Source organism: Aulonocara stuartgranti (genome assembly GCF_965226115.1).
Source record: "Aulonocara stuartgranti genome assembly, chromosome: 9".
NCBI classification, from domain to species: domain Eukaryota; kingdom Metazoa; phylum Chordata; class Actinopteri; order Cichliformes; family Cichlidae; genus Aulonocara; species Aulonocara stuartgranti.
Genome location: NC_138960.1, coordinates 10,348,422 through 10,368,235, shown reverse-complemented (window position 1 = coordinate 10,368,235; position 19,814 = coordinate 10,348,422). Strand labels below are relative to the sequence as shown.

The window sequence follows — 19,814 nt, the reverse complement described above, 5'->3', positions numbered from 1 at the left end:
TCCATCTGCGCTAATGAAAACACCATTTTTAATTACAGGCCACTGCACACATATTGAAATAGTTATGTACAGTTCATATTTCTGTTGGTAGTTCTAGAAAACAATCTTAAAATCCACAAACCAAAAAACGCTTCTGATTATTTACCAGTTCAAACAATAAAAATGTCCTTGGTGTTGGTGTCTTCTATACAGGCTCTTGATATACAAACTATAAGATAAATACATCCTAGTTTTATACATCACTTCCAACACAACCAACCTCAGGTGTGTTCATTACTCTACGGGTTTATTTTAAAGTCTGCTAATGAGTGACATGAAGTTTTATCAGTCCGGTGACCTGTCCAGGGCGTATCCTGCCTCTCACCCTATGACAGCTGGGACAGATTCCAGGACGTGCAGAAGAAAATGGACGAGTGGACGTTTTATCATCTCCAGAACAATACTCGTGCTGGGTTTTGTATGAAGTGGTCACAGGTAGTACAATATGTGTGAACTCACCAAAAATGGTTCTATAACACAAGACATTTAATTTACACAAGACATTGATCCCACCAGTGAGATATTGAGATCACTGGTGCTGAGAGAAAAGCCTTTTGTTACCAGACTTCTTTAACCTGCTGCAGTTGACTAGTTTCCTGCAGGATTGAACCACATTTGCAGTGAGTACTAGGTCTTGTCAAAGTAACTGCTGACACTTCACTGGCATTAACACGTTCCCTATCCTCCTTACAACTAAGTTTAACTTGATGTGATTTTAAAAACTAACTTTTACAAAACGTATCCACTGATTCGGTTTGACTCTGGTTTCTAAAAAGATGGCGGGACATGTTTTTACTTAATATTGTGTTTGCTTTCCTGTGACTTCACACACTCGTGTGGTTTGTCCACACACAATCTGGAGCTACAAGAATGACCTGGATGACTCAGCACGAGTGATCTTCAATGATCACCGTTCTGTTAGCGCACAGCGTGCAGTTCTCACAAGTGTCTGCTTGGAGGTAAAGCTGGGCTACAGCGTTTCTATGCTGTTGTTGCCGGGAGGCGTGAAGCCCTTTCCAGATCCATCAGAGCCAACTCTCTGATTTCTTCCAGAATAGAGTACAGACTGGGAGTTTTGCTCTGACGAAACTCTCTTTCCTCTTTGGAGAGTTTGGGGCGCCGGGCTGTCTTCTCCTGAGCCAGCGCCTCTTCATTCTGACGCACCACCTCTTTGACCAGCTGACTGCGGCCCTGAGGGCTGGGCTGCTGGGACTTGGCACTGTGGTGAGGCTTGTTGCTGATGACCTCGAGGTTTAGACGGTCAGCGTGGCAAGTTGAAGAGTGGACAGAAATACGAACCTGAAGAGAGCAGAGAACGTAAGTCACAGTATTCCTCAGTTCGATCACTACACAGTAATGGCACCTACTGAAAATAGTCTAATGGAATGCTATGCAAAGACAGGCCCACTTAAGGTTTGTGACGTAATATATAACAGCAGTCCTCTCAGCACTGTGCGCAGCGTCACAGCTAAGTAGACAGTGGTGTAGAGTGGAGAAGTTTCCGACTGTGCCACAATTTTGTTCATAAATAGGATAAATTGGATACGTATGTTACACACACGTATCCAATGTAACAAACGTTCATCCATCCGTACACGAACTTTCTTTACTGTGCTTTCTAACATTCACACGACGTGGAGACTGGAGCAGAGGGGGAGAAAAACATTCATTAACACTGTGACCTCGGTCAAGTGTCACAGTGAGGTTGTTGTTTTGTTGATTTGTTTGTTGAATATCATCATCATCTCTTTGTTTGATATGATCATAGCTTGACAGCAGTCAATGCTGTGGTGGACAACTTGTGTTTGGGCTAATGTTTCTTTCTATCTTGTTTTGGCCACATGTGTCATCCATCATCATCCATCAGTAAGCTATGTTGTTAGCATTGCCTTTGCCCTTTGACATTTATGACCCCAGGATAAGTCCATGAAAGAAAGAAAAGATGTTGATAACAGTGGAAGCAGCAGTACTCTGTCACTTTTTCATGTCTTAAAGCCAAAGATGTGAGAATAACACACCGTTACTTCAGTTTCTTTTTGTTAGCTAACCTTAGGGTAATGTTTCCTGCTCTTTTTGCTTAAATCACATGCACTTATTCCTCACAATCATCGTGTGTAACATGCCTGAACTTAATATAACTTGACGCCAGTGATGGGCAGCAACGCATAATTAGATTACTTTTTTCAAGTAACGAGTAAAGTAAGGGATTACTGTTGCAAAAAAGGTAATTAGATTACTGTTACTGTCCCGTAAACACGCTGCTCTACTGTGTTACTAAACCGTGAGTTTGTTTGCAAGAGTGTCTCATGACAATGACATAAGTGCATGCGACGTTTGTGGTAACAAACGTGTGCAGAGCAACAATGGATCATTTATCGAGTGCGAGAGAGAGAGTGCGACCGTGCAGCGTTTAAAGGCGTTTATGTGAAAACAATTACCGCCCACTGTCATTTTTTATCTCCCTTTACAAAAAGGTTTGTGTAGAAACGCCACAAACTGGAAGCATTACATTTCTTGTCTTGGAGGAGAGCCTCCCCCCCCCCCCACACTTATGTTTTTGTTTTCATATAATATTTAAAAACAATAAACTGAATAACTTTAAATGATTTATTTTCAGGAATCATTTTCGTCTCATTCATCTTACTGACGTTTTGTTACCTTGAGATTAGCTAACAAAGCAGCAACCACACAACACTTTATCACAACAAGATCATAAAACGTCTCTTAATGTTGGACCACAAAAGATCCAGTAGTCGTATGAACCTGTGATTCATATACACTCATGCATATATATTTGGAATCGTCGCCTTTAGGCGCTGCATTGCTGGAAACCTTCTAAAATGATTGATTAGCGTTTTCTGTGACTTACGGTGATGTGGTCAAACAGTTTGAAGGTGGAGGTGCCACAGCTGGAGGTGGTGGTAATGCGGTCCGGGTATTTTCGCACAGTGCCACCCTGCCAATCACAGCTGCCGTCCTGTCCCGCTACCACCACCAGGCCCTCTTTGTTCTTCAGATACACAGGCCCCCTCACACCATACCTGTGAACAACATGGCTGTGGTCAGAGGCAGCCTTACTTACTCAGTGATATTACTCAACCTGCTTTGCGCCCTGTGATTTTAATCATTACATGGATTCTACAGCCTTCTCAAAATGACCACAGGTTACATTTTAATAAACTGTTAATATTGCATATCCCTGTAACACCACAAGCATGGAGAACACTGATGTTATTAAATTACACTTTCCTTGCAATAAACAAGCAGCAACCTCCAGAGGTTAGCTAAGCTAACGTAGAAGTGCCACAAACACAAGGCTGGCTCCAAAGCACCGTCCCTCCCCACAGACTCAACTTCAGCAATGCAATTAACTTATTTAAAGCCTGGTAGAGAAAAGATTCGGGGTTTTAGCCGATTTTCCCTGCTCACAATAAATGTTTAAGGAATTAGTTTAGTAAATTTATACAATTTAAAACTCATTTTGAGGTTTTTTAAGAGAAAATAAAACTAGCGTGTATACTGTTAAATATACATTGATTAGCGTGCAATTACATCTTCCAACAAATTCATTCATTGTCATAAACTTTGAATTCGTCTATTAAAAATACACGAGTGGTTGGCCGTCTGTGAGCTCCTGTACAGCTCCATTAAACAAAGGAAAAGAAGAAGACTGCAGAACAAAACACAGGACTGAAGGTTCTTACTCTGGGATAAACACCAAGACACCGTTGTCTCGAATGGAGTAGACAACAGCGTCAGCCACACAGCACGGGTCTGTCTGAGGGTCTCGTTCTCTGAAAAACAGACACTGAAACAGTGCTGTGGATCGCATTTGGGCTGCCTGTGCTGCCTGCAAATGAAACACAGACGTCAGCACAGCTTCTGTTAATAGAGTAAGAGGTGAATCATTGAAAAACACAAACAATAAAACACCCCTGACCCTGTTCTTGCTGTTGACATGGTGAGCCATTTCCTCCACTTCTTTGTTACTGGCTGGTGCTTTACCAGATACAACGCCCCTCTGCATGTGCAGGGCTGCGGTAAGAAGGCGGTGCACGACAATGTCTGCGTACCGACGGATGGGTGAGGTAAAGTGTGTGTAGCGATCCAGAGCCAGACCTACGACAACGAAGCAAATATCAGCACGTTAGCCTTCTTTCTAGTTCTCAGTCGAATAATTCTTCACAAACAACAGACGTTGGACAAGTGTGTGCAGACGTGTGATGGATGGACTGACCCACAGTCACACTGAAACTCTAGTGCAGCCAATAAAAGCTGTGCAGCGGTATCGTACCATAATGGTAGTATTGGTCTTGAGGATGAGCACCAGTGGAGAAGTACAGAGCCTGTGACATAGCAGTGGTGGCCATCATTCTGAACAACCTGTTCACCAAGGGGTCCTGTGGGTCCACAGCTCGGTCCAGTGAGGCAGCTAAAGCCTTGTTGGACCTGAAGGAACAGAGCCAGAAACCAGGGATGAGTGAGGCCTCTCATCTCAGCAGTCAGTGACACAAAGCTACTTGCATCACCATGTCTCTTGTCCTGGGACCGGTTCTGCTGTTGGTTTAACCCCCCCCCCCACAATCCTCCAACCGCACATTCATATTTTGTTTTCAAACTCCATTGCAGTTCATTCCACGCCTCAGATCCTCAGACCTTTTGTAAACAGTTAAACAAATAAAAGTTAACTGTAATAGATTACAGGTTGTAATTAAATAAATCACTGCCTCTTTTAAAAAACAGAAAAACAAACCATCTTTAATTATTTGAGTTGTTTGTTTTGTTCCCGTGTGAGAATATTCAACACTGCTCTCTGTGCAAAACGGGTTTAAAAGCATAAACAGCTGTGGGATCCTGTTTGTCCGGGATTTGAACCGGGGAACAAACTGCGGCAGGATCAGCGTTGTGCCGAGGTCGGCATCGCCGACAGCATGTGTTCCCCCTGCGTGGCGAGCGTTCGCTGGGCACGGAGTGTGGATCCAGGTTACGCCGCCTCCATTACAAACAGTCAGACGTGGAAGTAGTGATGTTTTAGTTTTGTAAAAAAGTGAAACCTGAGTGTCGTTACATTACCATTCAGTTTAAGGGTTACAACAGAAAATGAAATATTTATTGTCCTCTCGTGGTATCAGACGGGATTATTTTAACAAACGAAGGACATTTTGCCTGATAATTATATTTATCCTGTAACTTTACTGTGTAAAGAGCTAAAACCTCCAAAGTTTCAGGAGTAGTTAGTCGTTATAAGAAGTGTTTGTGAACTGAAAATCAAGAATGTGGGATCCTGTTTGTCCGTGATTTGGACAGCCCAGCGTGTGCTCCCGACGCAGGGGAAACTAATTCTGTCGGGGAGACCGACCTTGCCACGACAGCTGTTGTGAAGCTGAAGCCAAAGGCAAGATATGCTTCATCATATGTTCTAGTCTTTGGTTTGGAAGCATATTTGGCTTCAACCTCAACCTGAGCTGAAGGAACATGTCTTCTTCTTGTCTGACTGCTCATGTGACACCTGAGTGTGTCCCCGTGTTATCAAACATTTCAGGTTCACACACTTGTGTGTCTGAACATGATGTGCGTTGGACTACAATATGCATTTCCTCAGTTTCTATACTGAACAGTCAAAAACATTACCTGGTGTCAATGGTGAAACCTTTGGCCTTTGCAGTGTCCACCAGCTGGTTGAATAGCTCCTGTTGTGGTGGTGGGTGACACCTTAGAAGGGCCTGGTTGGGGAAAGCTTCCTGGATCTTGCGGGCCACCCAGTGGTTGGCGTAAATCATGCACTCTGCCACGGTCTCATGGACCTCCAGGGGCTGACGAGGGACCAGGGCCGTAATGTTCCTCTCCTCATCCAGCTGGGCACCCACCTGAAAAGGGAAAATGCTTCTAACGTGACTTCAATGAAAAAGAATATGAAAATGCATCAGTGGGCCACATTTTACTACAGTTTACTTTAACTCAGTTGAACATGCACCATTCCACCGGAACAAATGCTGCACGGAGAACCAAATGTGAATGAATCTCAACCTGAAAACAGTCTACTGTCTTTCCTACGTTCAGCTCTCTATCATACCAGTAAGAACACATATCCCTAACAGGCACACAGCTCTGCTCATGGGCACAGAAACTCCACCGATCTGCTGTTCATGCTTTTTGTTTATAGTGGACAGCCAATCAGAGTTTAAGTTAGCTCAAAGGAAATGTGCCTTAAAGAGAGAACAAAACTTTTCTCAGACTAAGGATGAACTGAGGGGACCCAAAGCACTTCAGCAGGAACCAAAAGAAGCCAGAAAGTTTGGATTTGAACACAGTTTTGGCCGTTTTATATAATAGATCAAGATGAAACATCTGTTGTCCTTATCCTTCAGGACAACAGATGTTTCACCAGCGGTCAATAATCCAGCTTTGTCAAGATAAGAACTTGATTTTTGGGTGGCAGCTCAATCATTAAACACACTTTTAGAAATATATTGGTTTTTCCACTATCCCAGAAGCAACCCGAGAGAATCATTTTTACTTCATATCAATATTCTGTGTGCGTACAGCCATAACAGGAATGCAATAACTGAATAATAAATAAATCCAAGACATCCTATTAGAGAGCATCTTATAGAACAACAGGAATTGTCCATATGAGGTTTTAACAGATGGCCGACCAGCCGCTGTAGATAAATGGCTGTGATCTAATGTGAAAACTGTCAGTGGTTTCACAGTGGAGTGCTTGGTTTCTTTATTCCAATATTCTCACTGAAATGACTTTCTGATAAAATGTTTTCTGCTGAGGAACGTGTTCTGCTTAGACGCCTGATTTTAAAAATAACGTCTCTATTAGACCGTACTATAATTTATTATCGATGAAAAGAAATATATGGTATCCATCTGTAATTCTGTAAATAACACAGCAAAAAACCAAACTAAACATAAAGACCTGGAAGACTCCTGCGTCTAAATTCATTCAGTTATTGTACTGAGTCCTGAACATGTTAGAAATATGGTATCTTCAACACATCAGTGGAGAATCTGTTCCAGGAGTTCAAGCGAGGCTTCTTCCTGGTGTGTGAGCAGGATTTGGTGAGGCTGTTTCGACCAGAGGAGCTGCAGGGAGTGCTGGTCGGCCAGGACGTGCATGACTGGGAAAAGTTCAAACAGGTACAGTCAGCCAAACAGACACAGGCTGTAGTTTCACAGCTGTCCTGTAGCACAATAACTGTGTACTGCATACTGTCAAAAGCATTCAGTCGGCTGCTTTAACACAAATATGACCTTGAGTCACATCTCAGTCTTAATCCAGACTTTTGTATGATAGTATAATATAATAGTCAGCCCACCCTTCGCAGCTATAACTGCTTCCACTCTTCTGGGAAAGCTTTCCACAAGGTTTAGGTGTGTTTATGGGAATTTTTTGACTATTCTTCCAGAGGTGCATTTATGGTGTCAGACACTGACGTTGGAGGAGAAGGCCTGGCTCACAGTTGCTGCTCTAATTCATCCCAAAGATGTTCTATCAGGTTGAGGTCAGGACTCTGTGCAGGCTAGTCCAGTTCTTCTACACCAAACTCACTCATCCATGTCTTTATGGACCTTGTATTGTGCACTGGTGCCCAGCCATGTGCACACATGCCCACACTTTACACTTGGCACAGTGCAGTCAGACAAGTACTTCTGGCAACCACCAAACCCTGACACATCCATCGGATTGCCAGTCAGAGAAGTGTGATTCGTCACTCCAGTAAACACATCTCCACTGCTTTAGAGTCCAGTGTTGAGATGCTTAAATCACTCCATCTGACGCTTTGCATTGTGTTTGTCAGTGTAAGGCTGGGATGCAGCTGCTCAGCCATGGAAACCAATGAAGTTTGGACATCTGTAACAACAGCAGACTGCAGATATTGGTGACTTAAGTGCACTATGAGCCTTAGCATCAGCTGACTAGCTGTCATTTCCAATTACTTCCACTTTGTTATAATATCACTAACAGCTGACTATGGAATATTTAATAGCGAGGAAATTTCATGACTGGACTTGTTGCACTGGTGCATCCTATCACATTACCATGCTGGAATTCATTCAGTTCCTGAGAGCGACTCGTCCTTTCACACATGTTTGTAGAAGTAGTCTGCATGCCTAGGTGCTTGATTTAATACACCTGTGTCCATGGAAGTGATTGGAACACATTAATTGAATGATTTGGATGTGTTAGGGAATACTTTTGGCAACATAGTGTATGCCTGACCTTACAAACTCTATGATTATAACAGTCATTTTCACTGTTTTCAGAACACAAGTTATGGTTGGAGATATCATGACCGCCACCCCACCATACAGATGTTTTGGGAGGTATTTGATGAACTAACTGAAGAGCAGAGGAAAGATTTCCTTCGTAAGTACTTGCTGAAGCCTCCATTATGATATGTTACTGAAATCACACTGTATCATATAAAACATTAGATTTTTCTGCGCTTTACCAAGATACATTAGAGAGCAGCATTGTTCTGATTAATATACTGTAAAGCTGCTTCTAGCTGGTGGACTGAGCCGCCTCACCTTTCACCTGGCTCACGTCACACACCTGGAGAGACTCGACCTCCACCTGTGTTGCCTCACGCGAGATGATCTAGAGGCTCTGAGTCAGTTGCTACCAATCTCACACGCCGGACACTAATCGCATGCTCGCTGCAGCAGTCATGTGACTCGTTGTTTTTCAGTCCAGGTGCTGCCCTCTCTCACTGCACTGACCGAGCTTGATGTGTCATCCAATAAGGAAGTGGGAGGTGTGGTCCACCTGCTGGTCTCCGCCCTCCCTGCGACACAAATGAGGAGGCTGCCATTCAACAGCTGCTACATGAGCAACGAGTCCTTCACTGCTCTGGGTAACACACACACACACACACACACACACACACACTTGTTTATTTATAGAAGTTTTCCTTCAAGTCATTCTCCCTGAATACCTCTTCCACCCTCTAGCCTGAAATGGTGAAAACTTTGTGTTTATGCATCAGCCCTGGCGGTGTCCTATCTGCGCACGGTGGATATTTCCTGGTGTAAAGTGGTTGGCGGTCACTTGGCGCTCCTGCTGGATGCTCTGCAGCCATCAGTCGTCAGCGAGCTCCGTCTTTGCAGCTGCGAGCTCACCACTGATGACATGCAACATCTGGGTAACTAACACACAATGACATTATACTTTTTCTTTTTTGGTCTGTAGTGGATCATTAGGCTGCATAAATGTATATTAAGACAAGTAAAGCCTGAAGGAAATTGATATTTCTTTCATTTATTTCATGCTGCCAGCATCTGTAGCTGTCGTATAAAACAAAACAATGAAACTATTCGGTGTTATTTTTGTCTCCATCAGAAACATTGTGAACAAAACAGTAAAGTGAACAGGCATAAAGTGATCAGTTATCAATGGGTCCTCTTCCTCTGTGCAGCTGCCGTGTGCAGACGGGGCTGTCTCTCCTCACTCCGTGCACTGGATCTGTCCTACAACAGCTTGGTGGGAGACAACGGTTGGTGCAGTCTGTTTGCAGCAGGAGGTCTGGGCTCTCTGGAAGACGTGGATGTCAGTTTGCGACCTTCAACCTCTGCTCCGTGCTCAGCCTGGCTGCCCGCTCTGCTCCGAGCTCTGCCTCAAATGCCGGCGCTGGCTCGACTGGCCATGCAGAGGTGGACAGCTGACTGTCAGGAGAGAGAGCAGCTCAGGTACTGTCTGAAAAAGAGGAGCGTCCTGCTGGAAAGGGATCCAGATTTACAAGACACATCATCAGCATGTAAAGGGAACAGTCAGGAGAGCCTAGAAGAGAGTCAGCCTGAGGAGATTGGAGCAGACCGCACTGGAATTTACTGTCAAAGAGCGACCCACTTTGTTGCTTTATTATTATTTTTTTAAGTCTCTGTTACCACAAGAAGGTCAGTGTTGACGTCAGCTGCATCACGTCTGATGTAAACTGTGTCACACGTGATGGTTTCAGGGAATACTGGGAACTTACAGAGTTAAGCACAGCTGGTGTGGGTTATCATATTTGTCGTCTCTCACCTTGGCTGCAGGGTCTGGGTCTTTCGAATGCAGCAGTCCTAACACTTGAGACACACATGCCGAGAAGTGGGGATACCTGGAAATGGACAAAGGCTTTCAGCAGAGTTTTAAAGCAGCTATTCAGGAAAAGAGCTGTGAATTATCTGCATACCTTGTTAGGTAATCAGCTATTTTGGGGTTCTTTAACAAATCAACCAAAAGGTCGACTGAGTATTTTCTCGTCAGAGTACCTTCACCGTTCACGATGATGTTGAGCACAAGCTGGAGCGTTTGATGGATGTTCTTTGCATCAAAGAGCTACGAGGAAATCCCAGAGATTAGAGACAGGATATTATGTGAATCAGCATGAATGTTGTTTGTTGTTCAACAGATAAAAACAAGAAGAGAAAATAGAAACAAAGTAAAAAAGGAACAATTGTTTCTGCCGTTAAGAAAAAAAAATTGAGTCATGGCAGAGACCTGCAGAAGTCTTGAGTCTCATTTGATGACATTTTGTCAGATTGCCTTGTAATTTAAAAAAAACAAAACTGTTTTTTGAGCAAAAGTTCTCCAGGTTTTTTTGGAGTTCTTTCAAAGTTTTCTTATTTTTGGACGTTAGCTGCTTTTTCACTCTTTTTCAGTCCAGTCTGTGCATCTGAACATTTACAGAAAGATTTCTTTGTTTCGTCTTTAGACACTTTGTTAAACGCAGATCCCAGCAGAGTTCGCCTACCTTCTCTCCAACCTTCTCAGGTTTTGTGGATATTATACATGGTTATGCTGAGGATATGTCGGCTACTTTCCACTGGAAATGCCTTTTGGTTAAACTGTCAGCGAGGAATTTGCACTGTTACATTTTTATATAACTTTAATGCAAAAAAAACAGCTGCTTGTTTAAGTGAAAATACACTGATGGGGTTTTTTTCTATTCATGAACAGGAGTGTGATCAGTTTAATAAAAGAAAAAATAACCATAACCAAGATATGAGGGGAAATCTTGGACAAATACAAGCAGACTGGAGCAGCCAGCGTTCAAAACACCGACGTTCAAGGTAACAGAAGGTTCCCGAGCCACATCCACCCAGCTGGTTTCTGTGTTTCTTGTGTATTTGTGTACACTGTGACTTCATGGCTGTCTTGGGCTCCAGCTCTTGTTTTGGTGTCTCATTAATTTGATTTAATGTCCTGCTTAGTGATAACATCACTCTTGGCCTCCCTGCACTGGCTTCCAATTGAATTTAGGATTCATTTTCAAGTTCTTTTATTGGTTTTTAAATCTTTAAATGGTCTGGCACCTGCTGAAGCCCTATGTCCCCACTCGTTCGCTCCGGTCAGCTGAGCAGCTGTTGCTCTCAGTCCCCAAATCACGGCTGAAACTGAGAGGAGACTGAGCGTTCTCTATCGTGGCTCCTAAGCTTTGGAATAATCTTCCTCTTCACATTAGGCAATCGACATCAGTGCTGGTTTTTAAATCCAGATTGAAAAAGCATTTTTATTCACTGGCTTTTGACTCAGTGGTTGACTGACTTGTATTTTATTGTTTTTCGCTATGTTTATTATTGTATCGTATTTATTATTCTTATGGTATCTATTATGTTTCTATTGTTCAGCAGTTTGGTCAGCCTTGTGTGTTTTTAAAGTGCTATATAAATAAACAATGATGATGATGATGAACATAGTAACGTGTGTTGGGTTGCTCTGTCTTCAGACTCACTGTCAGACTGATTAGACAGTGAGTCTGAAGGTGAGAGTCCTCACTGCCCACGCCTGTCTTTGGGTCTGACCAACACCGTTTCCTGTGTGTCATTCCCCCCTCGCCTTCCCCCCATCCGTCCTGTCTGCACTGACCTCTCCAATAAAGACAAAAGGCCTCATTTTCTGAAACTCTTCCTATCCCATCACCTTGCGAAGAATCACTTCACCATGTTGATTAATAAGGACGGTGGGAATGGTTTGAAGTCTCGTCACAGAAAATGTGCCAAAGGCAAAGAATCTGAGCTTGAAATAAAATGAAATGAAAGATCAGCCCCACACAGGGGTTAAATTCAGATGGAAACTCTTATCACACAAAGAGAACAAGCGAATAAATATATCTGAGTGTGGCCCCTCGACTGTCACAGTGTAGCTGACATTTGATCTTATCATGTGTTAAAGCTATTTTAATTACTGAAGAGAACCAGTGTCAAACTCAGCCCAAGTATGGTTGTACGTTAATCCTTAAAGCAACAACGTTTTTAAAGTTGCAGCGTCATTTTTACACCACACCTAAAATCCCACTAATCGTCCGGGCTCTTCACCCTATGACCACACGCTGGGGTATCTAACACCACATGACCCAAATGGAAACTATGTCAGCTGAAAGAAACCCATCGAAATGTGCAACACTTAAAACTTTGCCTGATTGGAGCATGGCTTCAAATACAGCCCTGAAAACAGACAGGCGGTCGTTGGCATTTCGTTACAAAGTTTCCTTGTTCAAAACTTCTGCTTCATTATAACAACCGAGTGACTGGGATCTACGAGCTGAGCTTGTGTAAGATGTCTGACACTGGAAGCTCAGGTGAGCGGCCATGAAACATGTTTAAAGAACGGCAGCTGTTTTATCATAATTCTGTGGAGAGCTTCATCCTAATGAGGGCTCATGTCCTGAGCAGGGATGCAGAGGAGGAGGAGGAAGGTCCTGGACACATCAGTGGCTTATGTGCGTGGAGAGGAGAACCTGGCCGGCTGGAGGCCCAGAGGAGATAGCCTCATCCTAGAGCACCAGTGGGAGCTGGAGAAGATGGAGCAGCTGCAGGAGGTGGGGCCTTAAAAGATTCATAAAGAAATAAATCTGTTTAATATCGTAGAGGGAAAAATGACTTTTCAGCTCAAAGACCAAAGTGCTATTCTAAAAAGTTTTTTCTTAGAGTACAGACTTTACATGACTAACCTCCCCTCTTCTCCCCACCTCACATTCGCCCCCATCTTTCGTCCAGGTGGAAAAGACCCGTCACCTTCTGGGAGAGGCGGCTCCCGTGGGAACAGCTCCCACCACCAAGTCCCTGAGTGAGTCTCTGTCCCCCAGCGTGAGCTCCGGCACTCTGTCCACATCCACCTCCGTCTCCTCGCAGATCTCCAGCACCACCTTTGAAAGCGTGAGAAGGAGCTGGCCACCAAGGTGAGAAAAACGTGGGCTTAGTGGGCGTTCTTGTTGCTGCCTTCTTCCTTCTCTGCTCGGAGCTGATCGGTCTTGTTCCTGTTGTGTTGTAGTGCCTGCGCCTTCTGACACACACCTTCAATACTGAATACAAGCAGCTGGTGAACAGCATCAGTGACTGCAAGGTGAGAAATAATACAAAGAAATAAAAAAATAGCCTTTCTGTGTCACATCAGGGAGTTCCTATATTGACGTCTACCTCATCCTGCTGTTGTTTCACTTCAGCTTTCTCTCATCTCACCGATCGGACGTGATCCATCCGTGACGAGCTTCAGCAGTGCCACCCTCACCCCTTCCTCTACCTGCCCCTCTCTCTCGGACTCGCGCTGTGGCTCCATGGGCCAGAAGTAAACATATTTTTAGGAACATTGACCTCGATCTGCAAACGGTTATTGACAGGTTATCTATTTGATTCTAACTTGGTGTGATTTGTGTTAAAGGACCCCTGAGAACAGCTCACGTGCCTCCAGTCCCTCCTGCTCAGACTGTGAAAACTTCCCGATGGTTCCCACTCTGGAGACCTCCTACCTTGCGCGGGCTGCAAAAGAACGAGTTCCTGAACTTGGTGCCTGATATTGAAGAAATGCGACCAGGGTGAGTAATGCCATATTAACCCAAATACTGTCACTATGACATGTGTCTCACAGACCAAATGTAAGTCGACACTCATGTTCTCTAGTTCAAGCAGAAATGATGTGGATCGATTCAAATTCCTGAGCCTGGATGATTTCAGCTGGAAACAAACCAACTCTGCTTCTTCTTCAGATAATTCAATTCAATTCAATTTTATTTATATAGCGCCAAATCACAACAAAAGTCACCTCAAGGCGCTTCATAGATACAGAGAAAAACCCAACAATCATATGACCCCCTATGAGCAAGCACTTTGGCGACAGTGGGAAGTAAAAACTCCCCTTTAACAGGAAGAAACCTCCAGCAGAACCAGGCTCAGGGAGGGGCGGGACCATCTGCTGCGACCAGTTGGGGTGAGAGAAGGAAAACAGGATAAAGACATGCTGTGGAAGAGAGACAGAGGTTAATAACAGATATGATTCAATGCAGAGAGGTCTATTAATGCATAGTGAGTGAGAAAGGAGACTGGAAAGGAAAAACTCAATGCATCATGGGAATCCCCGGCAACTATGCAAGTTGTAAACAGTTGTAGGATTAAAGATTATTGAATGTACAGAATGATTATTTACACAGAGCTATACAGTAGTGCAGTTAAGATAAGTGAGGGTGTAGATAGTTTCTACAGAGGCTATATAAAGTGCTAGTGGTTGTGAGTGGTGGTTCACTCCATGTTATTATTGTGTGTTTGAGGGTACAGTTGTCCATTGTGGGGGTGTGTATGTTCAGTGCATGAGTTTAACGTGGGTCAGATGTCAGGAGGCAGAGTTCAGGAGTCTGACAGCTGTGGGGAAGTAGCTGTTCCGGTACCTGGTGGTCTTAGTCCGGAGGCTCCTGTGGCGCCTCCCAGAGGGCAGGAGGGTGAAGAGTCCATGTGATGGGTGACTGGGGTCTTTGATGATTTTCCCAGCCCTTTTCAGACACCGCTTCCTGTAGATGTCCTTTATGGCAGGAAGTGGTGCTCCGGCGATGCGCTGGGCAGTTTTCACGACCCTCTGCAACGCCTTCCGGTCCGAGGCAGAGCAGTTCCCGTACCAGACTGTTATACAGTTGGTCAGGATGCTCTCGATGGTGCAGCGATAGAAGTTCACCAGGATGTCTGAGGACAGGTGGTTCTTCCTCAGAGTCCTCAAGAAGAAGAGGCGCTGGTGAGCCTTCTTGACCAGCTTGGAGCAGTTGGTCGTCCAGGTGAGATCCTCGGAGATGTGGACTCCCAGGAACTTGAAGCTGCTCACACGCTCCACAGCCGTCCCCTTAATGTGGATGGGTGGATGTGGGTCAGCATTCCTCCTGTAGTCCACGATGAGCTCCTTGGTCTTCTCGGTGTTAAGCAGCAGGTTGTTTGTGTCGCACCACTCAGCCAGACGATCCACCTCCTCCCTGTAGGCGGCCTCATCGTTGTCACTGATGAGGCCAATCACCGTGGTGTCATCTGCAAACTTAATGATGGTGTTGGAACCATCAGCAGGTCTGCAGTCGTGGGTGAAGAGGGAGTAGAGGAAAGGGCTCATCACACAACCTTGTGGTACACCGGTGTTCATTGTGATGGTAGATGAGCAGTGGTTATCCAGCCGGACATGTTGGGGGCGGTTGGTCAGGAAGTCCAGTAACCATTTGCAGATGAGGGAACTGATGCCCAGGTCTGTCAGTTTCCTGATGAGTTGTGAGGGGTGGATTGTATTGAATGCTGAACTGAAGTCTATAAACAGCATTCTGGCGTAGGTGTTGTTGTTGTCCAGGTGTGAGAGGACAGAGTGCAGTGCGATGGAGACTGCATCCTCTGTGCTCCTGTTCTGGCGGTATGCAAATTGGTGGGGGTCCAGGGTGGGGGGAGACAGGATTTGAAGTGTGCTAGGACCAGCTGCTCTAAGCACTTAGCTATTTACAGTTCATAACAAGAGACAAGGCACCATTTCTCTCCTTTGTGTTCCAGTCATCACAGCAGATTAAACTTTTAAAATATTTGCAAATAGTATAAAGAAATATATAAAGAAGTAAAACAGTAATTTATTAATACTTAGAAATACTAAAACTTACATTTGTCAGCAAAAACTGCTGCCATCTGAACCGAAACGTTACAAACCAGCTTACCCACAATCTGTGTATTTTTCTATGCTGGCTACTTAAATTGGCATCCAACAAGCTATTTGCTTTAATCTTTTATTAGACAAAGGCTGACTGGTTAGTTCAAGCTTCAACTGCATCCAAAGGACTGAAAATGTTTTAACACAGTGACTGAACTTGATTGAAGTCTCCGTAGTTTGTTGAATCTGTTTCGAGTGACTTATTTTCACAATTCCAGGAATTTTTAAAAGGCACCAAAAAGCATTACAACGCTGAGCTCGAGTCTGTGGACTTCAAAGGAAATGCAGAGGAGGCCAGGGTCCACATCAACAGCTGGGTGGAGAAGCAGACACAAGGTAAGCATAATGTAACTTTAAATGATCTCCACTGTAAATCCTTGGGGATCAGTTGTGTTGTGTTCAGTTGAGACATTATTACCGGATTGTCCACCGTCCACATTATTTTCTGTTTCCAGTTCTTCCAGTCTAATTTCTATTCAGTATTAAGCAGCATTATCTCTGGGTTTTACTGTTTGGTTTCATGCTATTAATAAAACCATCACAGCAGTATGTTGCTGTAAATAGCAGGCCAATTCTTCTATTCTTATTATATTATGTGATGGGTACTTCTACTTTGATCACTTGTGTCTTTAACATATTTTTATTTTTCAGGCCCATTTAGGATTGGCTGCTATTGATTCTATATCTTTATATTATCTTAAGTGCAGCAGGAAATTCATTCATTGTTTTTATAAAAGCGCGATACAAATACAGGCCATTTATAAATCTACCATCTATAATAATAGGATACAAGGACTTTCTATGAGGGTTATAGGACTGTGGTGCCACCTGCTGGAAATGAGACAATCTTAATCCCATTATTTTTGTAGGAGCCATTTTTGGGTTGATACCTCATGTTGCCGCTAGAGGTAACCTTTTTAAGTTTTTTCTTTTTTTTTTAAACTTTATTTAACAAACAATGAGTATACAACATACGAACAGATGAAGTATACAAAACAACAGAACATGAACACAAAAAGCCAAGAGTAAAAGAAAAAGGTAACAATTATAAGAATACACATACATGTATTGTTTTGAGAGCCTTTGTGTTGGTGGAGTCTGATATTGATTGTATGTACATTTCCACATCCTTAAAATAATGACAGAAATATGGTGTTTTGTTAGTAAACTTACATTTATGGATAAAAAATGTAGCTAAAAGTATGAACAAATTCATCATAAAAAACATTTCTCATACTTCTTGGGGAACTTAAACAAACAGAATAAAACATTTTCCCATCGTAAAGAAAACTCCCTTAAAATATGGACAATAACAAACCTGCTAAATTCCTTCCAGAATCTCTGTGTAAAAGAACAGTACCAAAAAAGATGCGTCACAGTTTCTGGATGATCCCCACAGAAAGTACAATTAGTATTTATGTCCCTTTTACATTTGACCATGTAGTGACTGGCTGGATAACATTTATGTAGAATTTTAAATGAGACTTCTTTCACCTTATTTACAATCAAATATTTATGGGGGACCATCCAGACTGTCTTCCACTTGATATCTGGAACATATCGGTTCCAATAAGATGTTATATATGGGAGAGAGACGATATCTTCTTGGAATAAACTACGTATTCTCTTATTGCTGTTACCAAGTTCCTGTGAAAAGCAGATTTTTCCTATTGGTGACTCAGCTGGATCGGGGAGAGTGACTGAGGCAGATATTGAGCTGTCAGTGTTTTTATATAACATTAAAGTCCCTGAGGGTGTGGCACCAAGCACCACTGAGGATTCCACCTTTTTAAGTTCCTGTATGGTAGGTTTATGTAAGGTATTTAAGGTGGACGCACGTAATCAGCGTCAGGTGTGTTGTTAATCATAAGAAGGCAAAACGTTTGTGACCGCTGCGCTTTTATCTTAAAATGTTTGGAACAAAGACCAAAAAGGACAAGATAAGTACTGCTGGAGTTATTGGACTGTTTAATTAATTCATGCATACCAGAAGCATCGCGTCACCCCCGCTAACAACCACCTCAGTGGCTTCAAGCCTACGCTTGAATTTTTGTTTTTTGTTCCCTGTTATACTGATCATAAAGCTTTTTCACCTTTTTTTAAAATAAAAACCATCTTGCTGTTGCCCTGTTTTCTGATTTTATAGCTGAAGATGTTGTACAGTAACTAGTGCATCTTTGGTAATAGTTAATAGTTTTCATAAATTCTTTTTACCAGATAAAATCAAGGACTTGCTAAGCCAGGATGCAGTGGGTAGCCTGACGAAGCTGGTTCTCGTGAATGCCATTTACTTCAAGGGCAGCTGGAACACGCAGTTTAAGGAGGAGAAGACTGCTGATGTGCAGTTTCGACTGAACAAGGTAACAGTGCAGAAAGGCAGCATAGGATGGTGCAGTTATACTTTGATCTGTCATACTACAAACGAGCTGTGGACTTTGCTGAATGAGAACATAAAGCCTGGAGCTCTGAGGGGATAAAATCGTGCTTTTAGGACGATCACTTTCCAACTTTATGCAGTTATGCAATGCAGTTTATTATTCATGTAATATCCAATAAGTTCTCAAATAAATCTCAAACAACAGCACATCACAAACTTCGGCTAACAAGAACAAATTGTGTTGTGACGTGTGCTCTACATCCAAATCCACTCAATGGCTGGAATAAAACCATGACAGAACTTTTTGAGATCATTTTGAGACTAAACACAAAAAACATTTCTCTTGTCTCCCCTATTTTTCAGAACGACACTAAGCCGGTGAAGATGATGCAGCAGAAAAGTAAATTTCCTTTTGCGACCATTCCTGAGGCCAACTGCAAGGTAACATCCATCACTTTCAGCTTATTACAGGATTTCACCAGCATGATCTAAAACTTGTCTTTTACAAATATCAGCCTAAATTTCTAGATTAGGAAGTCAGATCATCTTTGATGGAGTAATAAATAAAAACAATGTTTCTGGACAGATTCTTGAGATGCCGTATAAAGGAAATGACCTCAGCATGCTCATATTCCTGCCTAATGACATAGAAGATGATACCACAGGCTTGGAAAAGGTAAGATGCACTTACCAGTACTTTAATGTCCAGTTTCAATCAGACAAGCTAGTGACACTGTATCCACACAGCTGGAGAAGGAGCTGACCTATCAGAACTTTGTGGACTGGACTCGCCCAGACATGATGAGCCCCAACGAGGTTGATGTCAAGCTCCCTCGATTTAAGATGGAGGAGAAGTATGACTTGGAGAAAATCCTGACCAACATGGGAATGGAGAACGCTTTTGACATCTACAAGAGAGACTTCTCTGGTGAGAAATATTGCACCAATGAGACACACTGAATCAATTATACAGTTATATTGAGAGCACAAAAACTGCAAAACATCATCTGTTAAAGAATAAAACACAACTGATTTCTGGGCTCTTCATCTACTAGGAATGTCTCCAGCAAATGACCTGATAGTGTCCAAAGTTGTCCACAAGGCTTTCGTGGATGTAAATGAAGAAGGAACTGAGGCTGCTGCTGCCACTGGGGTTGACATGGAAGTCCGCTCTATAACGATTCCCGCTGAGTTTGTTGCCGACCATCCCTTCATCTTCTTCATCCGACATAAACCCACCAAGAGCATTCTCTTTGTGGGCCGGTACTGCTCACCCGAGTAAACACGAGCTGACATTGACATGAATTAAACATAAAACATTATATACAGTATAAGATTTTGTAAGGTAAACCTAGTTCATACAAATGAAGTAAAGAAAAGTTATTAAAACAAAACGTGCCTTGCTGTTTATTCTTTCAGTGTCCCACAGTAGCACATTTCCTGCTAGGAAAATGTCAGAAGTCACATCAT

The 19,814-nt window shown here is 43.1% G+C and overlaps 4 protein-coding genes across 4 annotated transcripts in view; 2 read left to right on the top strand and 2 right to left on the bottom strand.

The window, feature by feature from the left end:
• Positions 1-8,838, bottom strand: LOC309714648 (DIS3-like exonuclease 1). The gene is made up of 7 exons (XM_082547211.1): positions 8,584-8,838; positions 5,671-5,906; positions 4,334-4,488; positions 3,980-4,158; positions 3,744-3,889; positions 2,909-3,080; positions 1-1,338 (listed from the first exon to the last, which is right to left on the bottom strand). The coding sequence occupies exons 2-7, from the start codon at positions 5,817-5,819 to the stop codon at positions 1,021-1,023; spliced, it is 1,119 nt and encodes a 372-aa protein (XP_082403337.1). The 5' UTR covers positions 5,820-5,906; positions 8,584-8,838; the 3' UTR covers positions 1-1,020.
• Positions 1-19,814, bottom strand: part of LOC309714660 (kinesin-like protein KIF1B) — a gene marked incomplete at its 3' end in the record, with an annotated part of 91,592 nt that overhangs the window by 33,955 nt on the left and 37,823 nt on the right. The window lies entirely within an intron of this gene.
• LOC309714682 (kinesin-like protein KIF1B) lies at positions 11,442-16,295 on the top strand. Its single transcript, XM_082547309.1, has 7 exons — positions 11,442-12,614; positions 12,709-12,854; positions 13,033-13,214; positions 13,307-13,378; positions 13,479-13,600; positions 13,694-13,847; positions 16,186-16,295. Exons 1-4 carry the CDS (start codon positions 12,593-12,595, stop codon positions 13,320-13,322), a joined length of 366 nt encoding a protein of 121 aa, XP_082403435.1. The 5' UTR covers positions 11,442-12,592; the 3' UTR covers positions 13,323-13,378; positions 13,479-13,600; positions 13,694-13,847; positions 16,186-16,295.
• LOC309714585 (leukocyte elastase inhibitor-like) lies at positions 13,590-19,738 on the top strand (the record flags this gene model as incomplete). The annotated part of the gene is made up of 8 exons (XM_082547136.1): positions 13,590-13,600; positions 13,694-13,805; positions 16,144-16,303; positions 18,185-18,327; positions 18,708-18,785; positions 18,931-19,020; positions 19,092-19,272; positions 19,400-19,738. 8 exons carry the CDS (start codon positions 13,590-13,592, stop codon positions 19,624-19,626), a joined length of 1,002 nt encoding a protein of 333 aa, XP_082403262.1. The 3' UTR covers positions 19,627-19,738.

What these genes read in the sequence shown, in the direction of transcription:
- LOC309714682 (XM_082547309.1), top strand. Translation starts at nt 12,593, where the DNA reads ATGTCTGACACTGGAAGCTCAG. An exon ending in GTCTGACACTGGAAGCTCAG is followed by an intron (nt 12,615 to 12,708) that starts GTGAGCGGCCAT and finishes TGTCCTGAGCAG; the next exon opens with GGATGCAGAGGAGGAGGAGG. An exon ending in AGATGGAGCAGCTGCAGGAG is followed by an intron (nt 12,855 to 13,032) that starts GTGGGGCCTTAA and finishes TCTTTCGTCCAG; the next exon opens with GTGGAAAAGACCCGTCACCT.
- LOC309714648 (XM_082547211.1), bottom strand. Translation starts at nt 5,819, where the DNA reads ATGATTTACGCCAACCACTGGGTGGCCCGCAAGATCCAGGAAGCTTTC. An exon ending in AGACCAATACTACCATTATG is followed by an intron (nt 4,159 to 4,333) that starts GTACGATACCGC and finishes TCGTTGTCGTAG; the next exon opens with GTCTGGCTCTGGATCGCTAC. An exon ending in GTCTTGGTGTTTATCCCAGA is followed by an intron (nt 3,081 to 3,743) that starts GTAAGAACCTTC and finishes TGTTGTTCACAG; the next exon opens with GTATGGTGTGAGGGGGCCTG.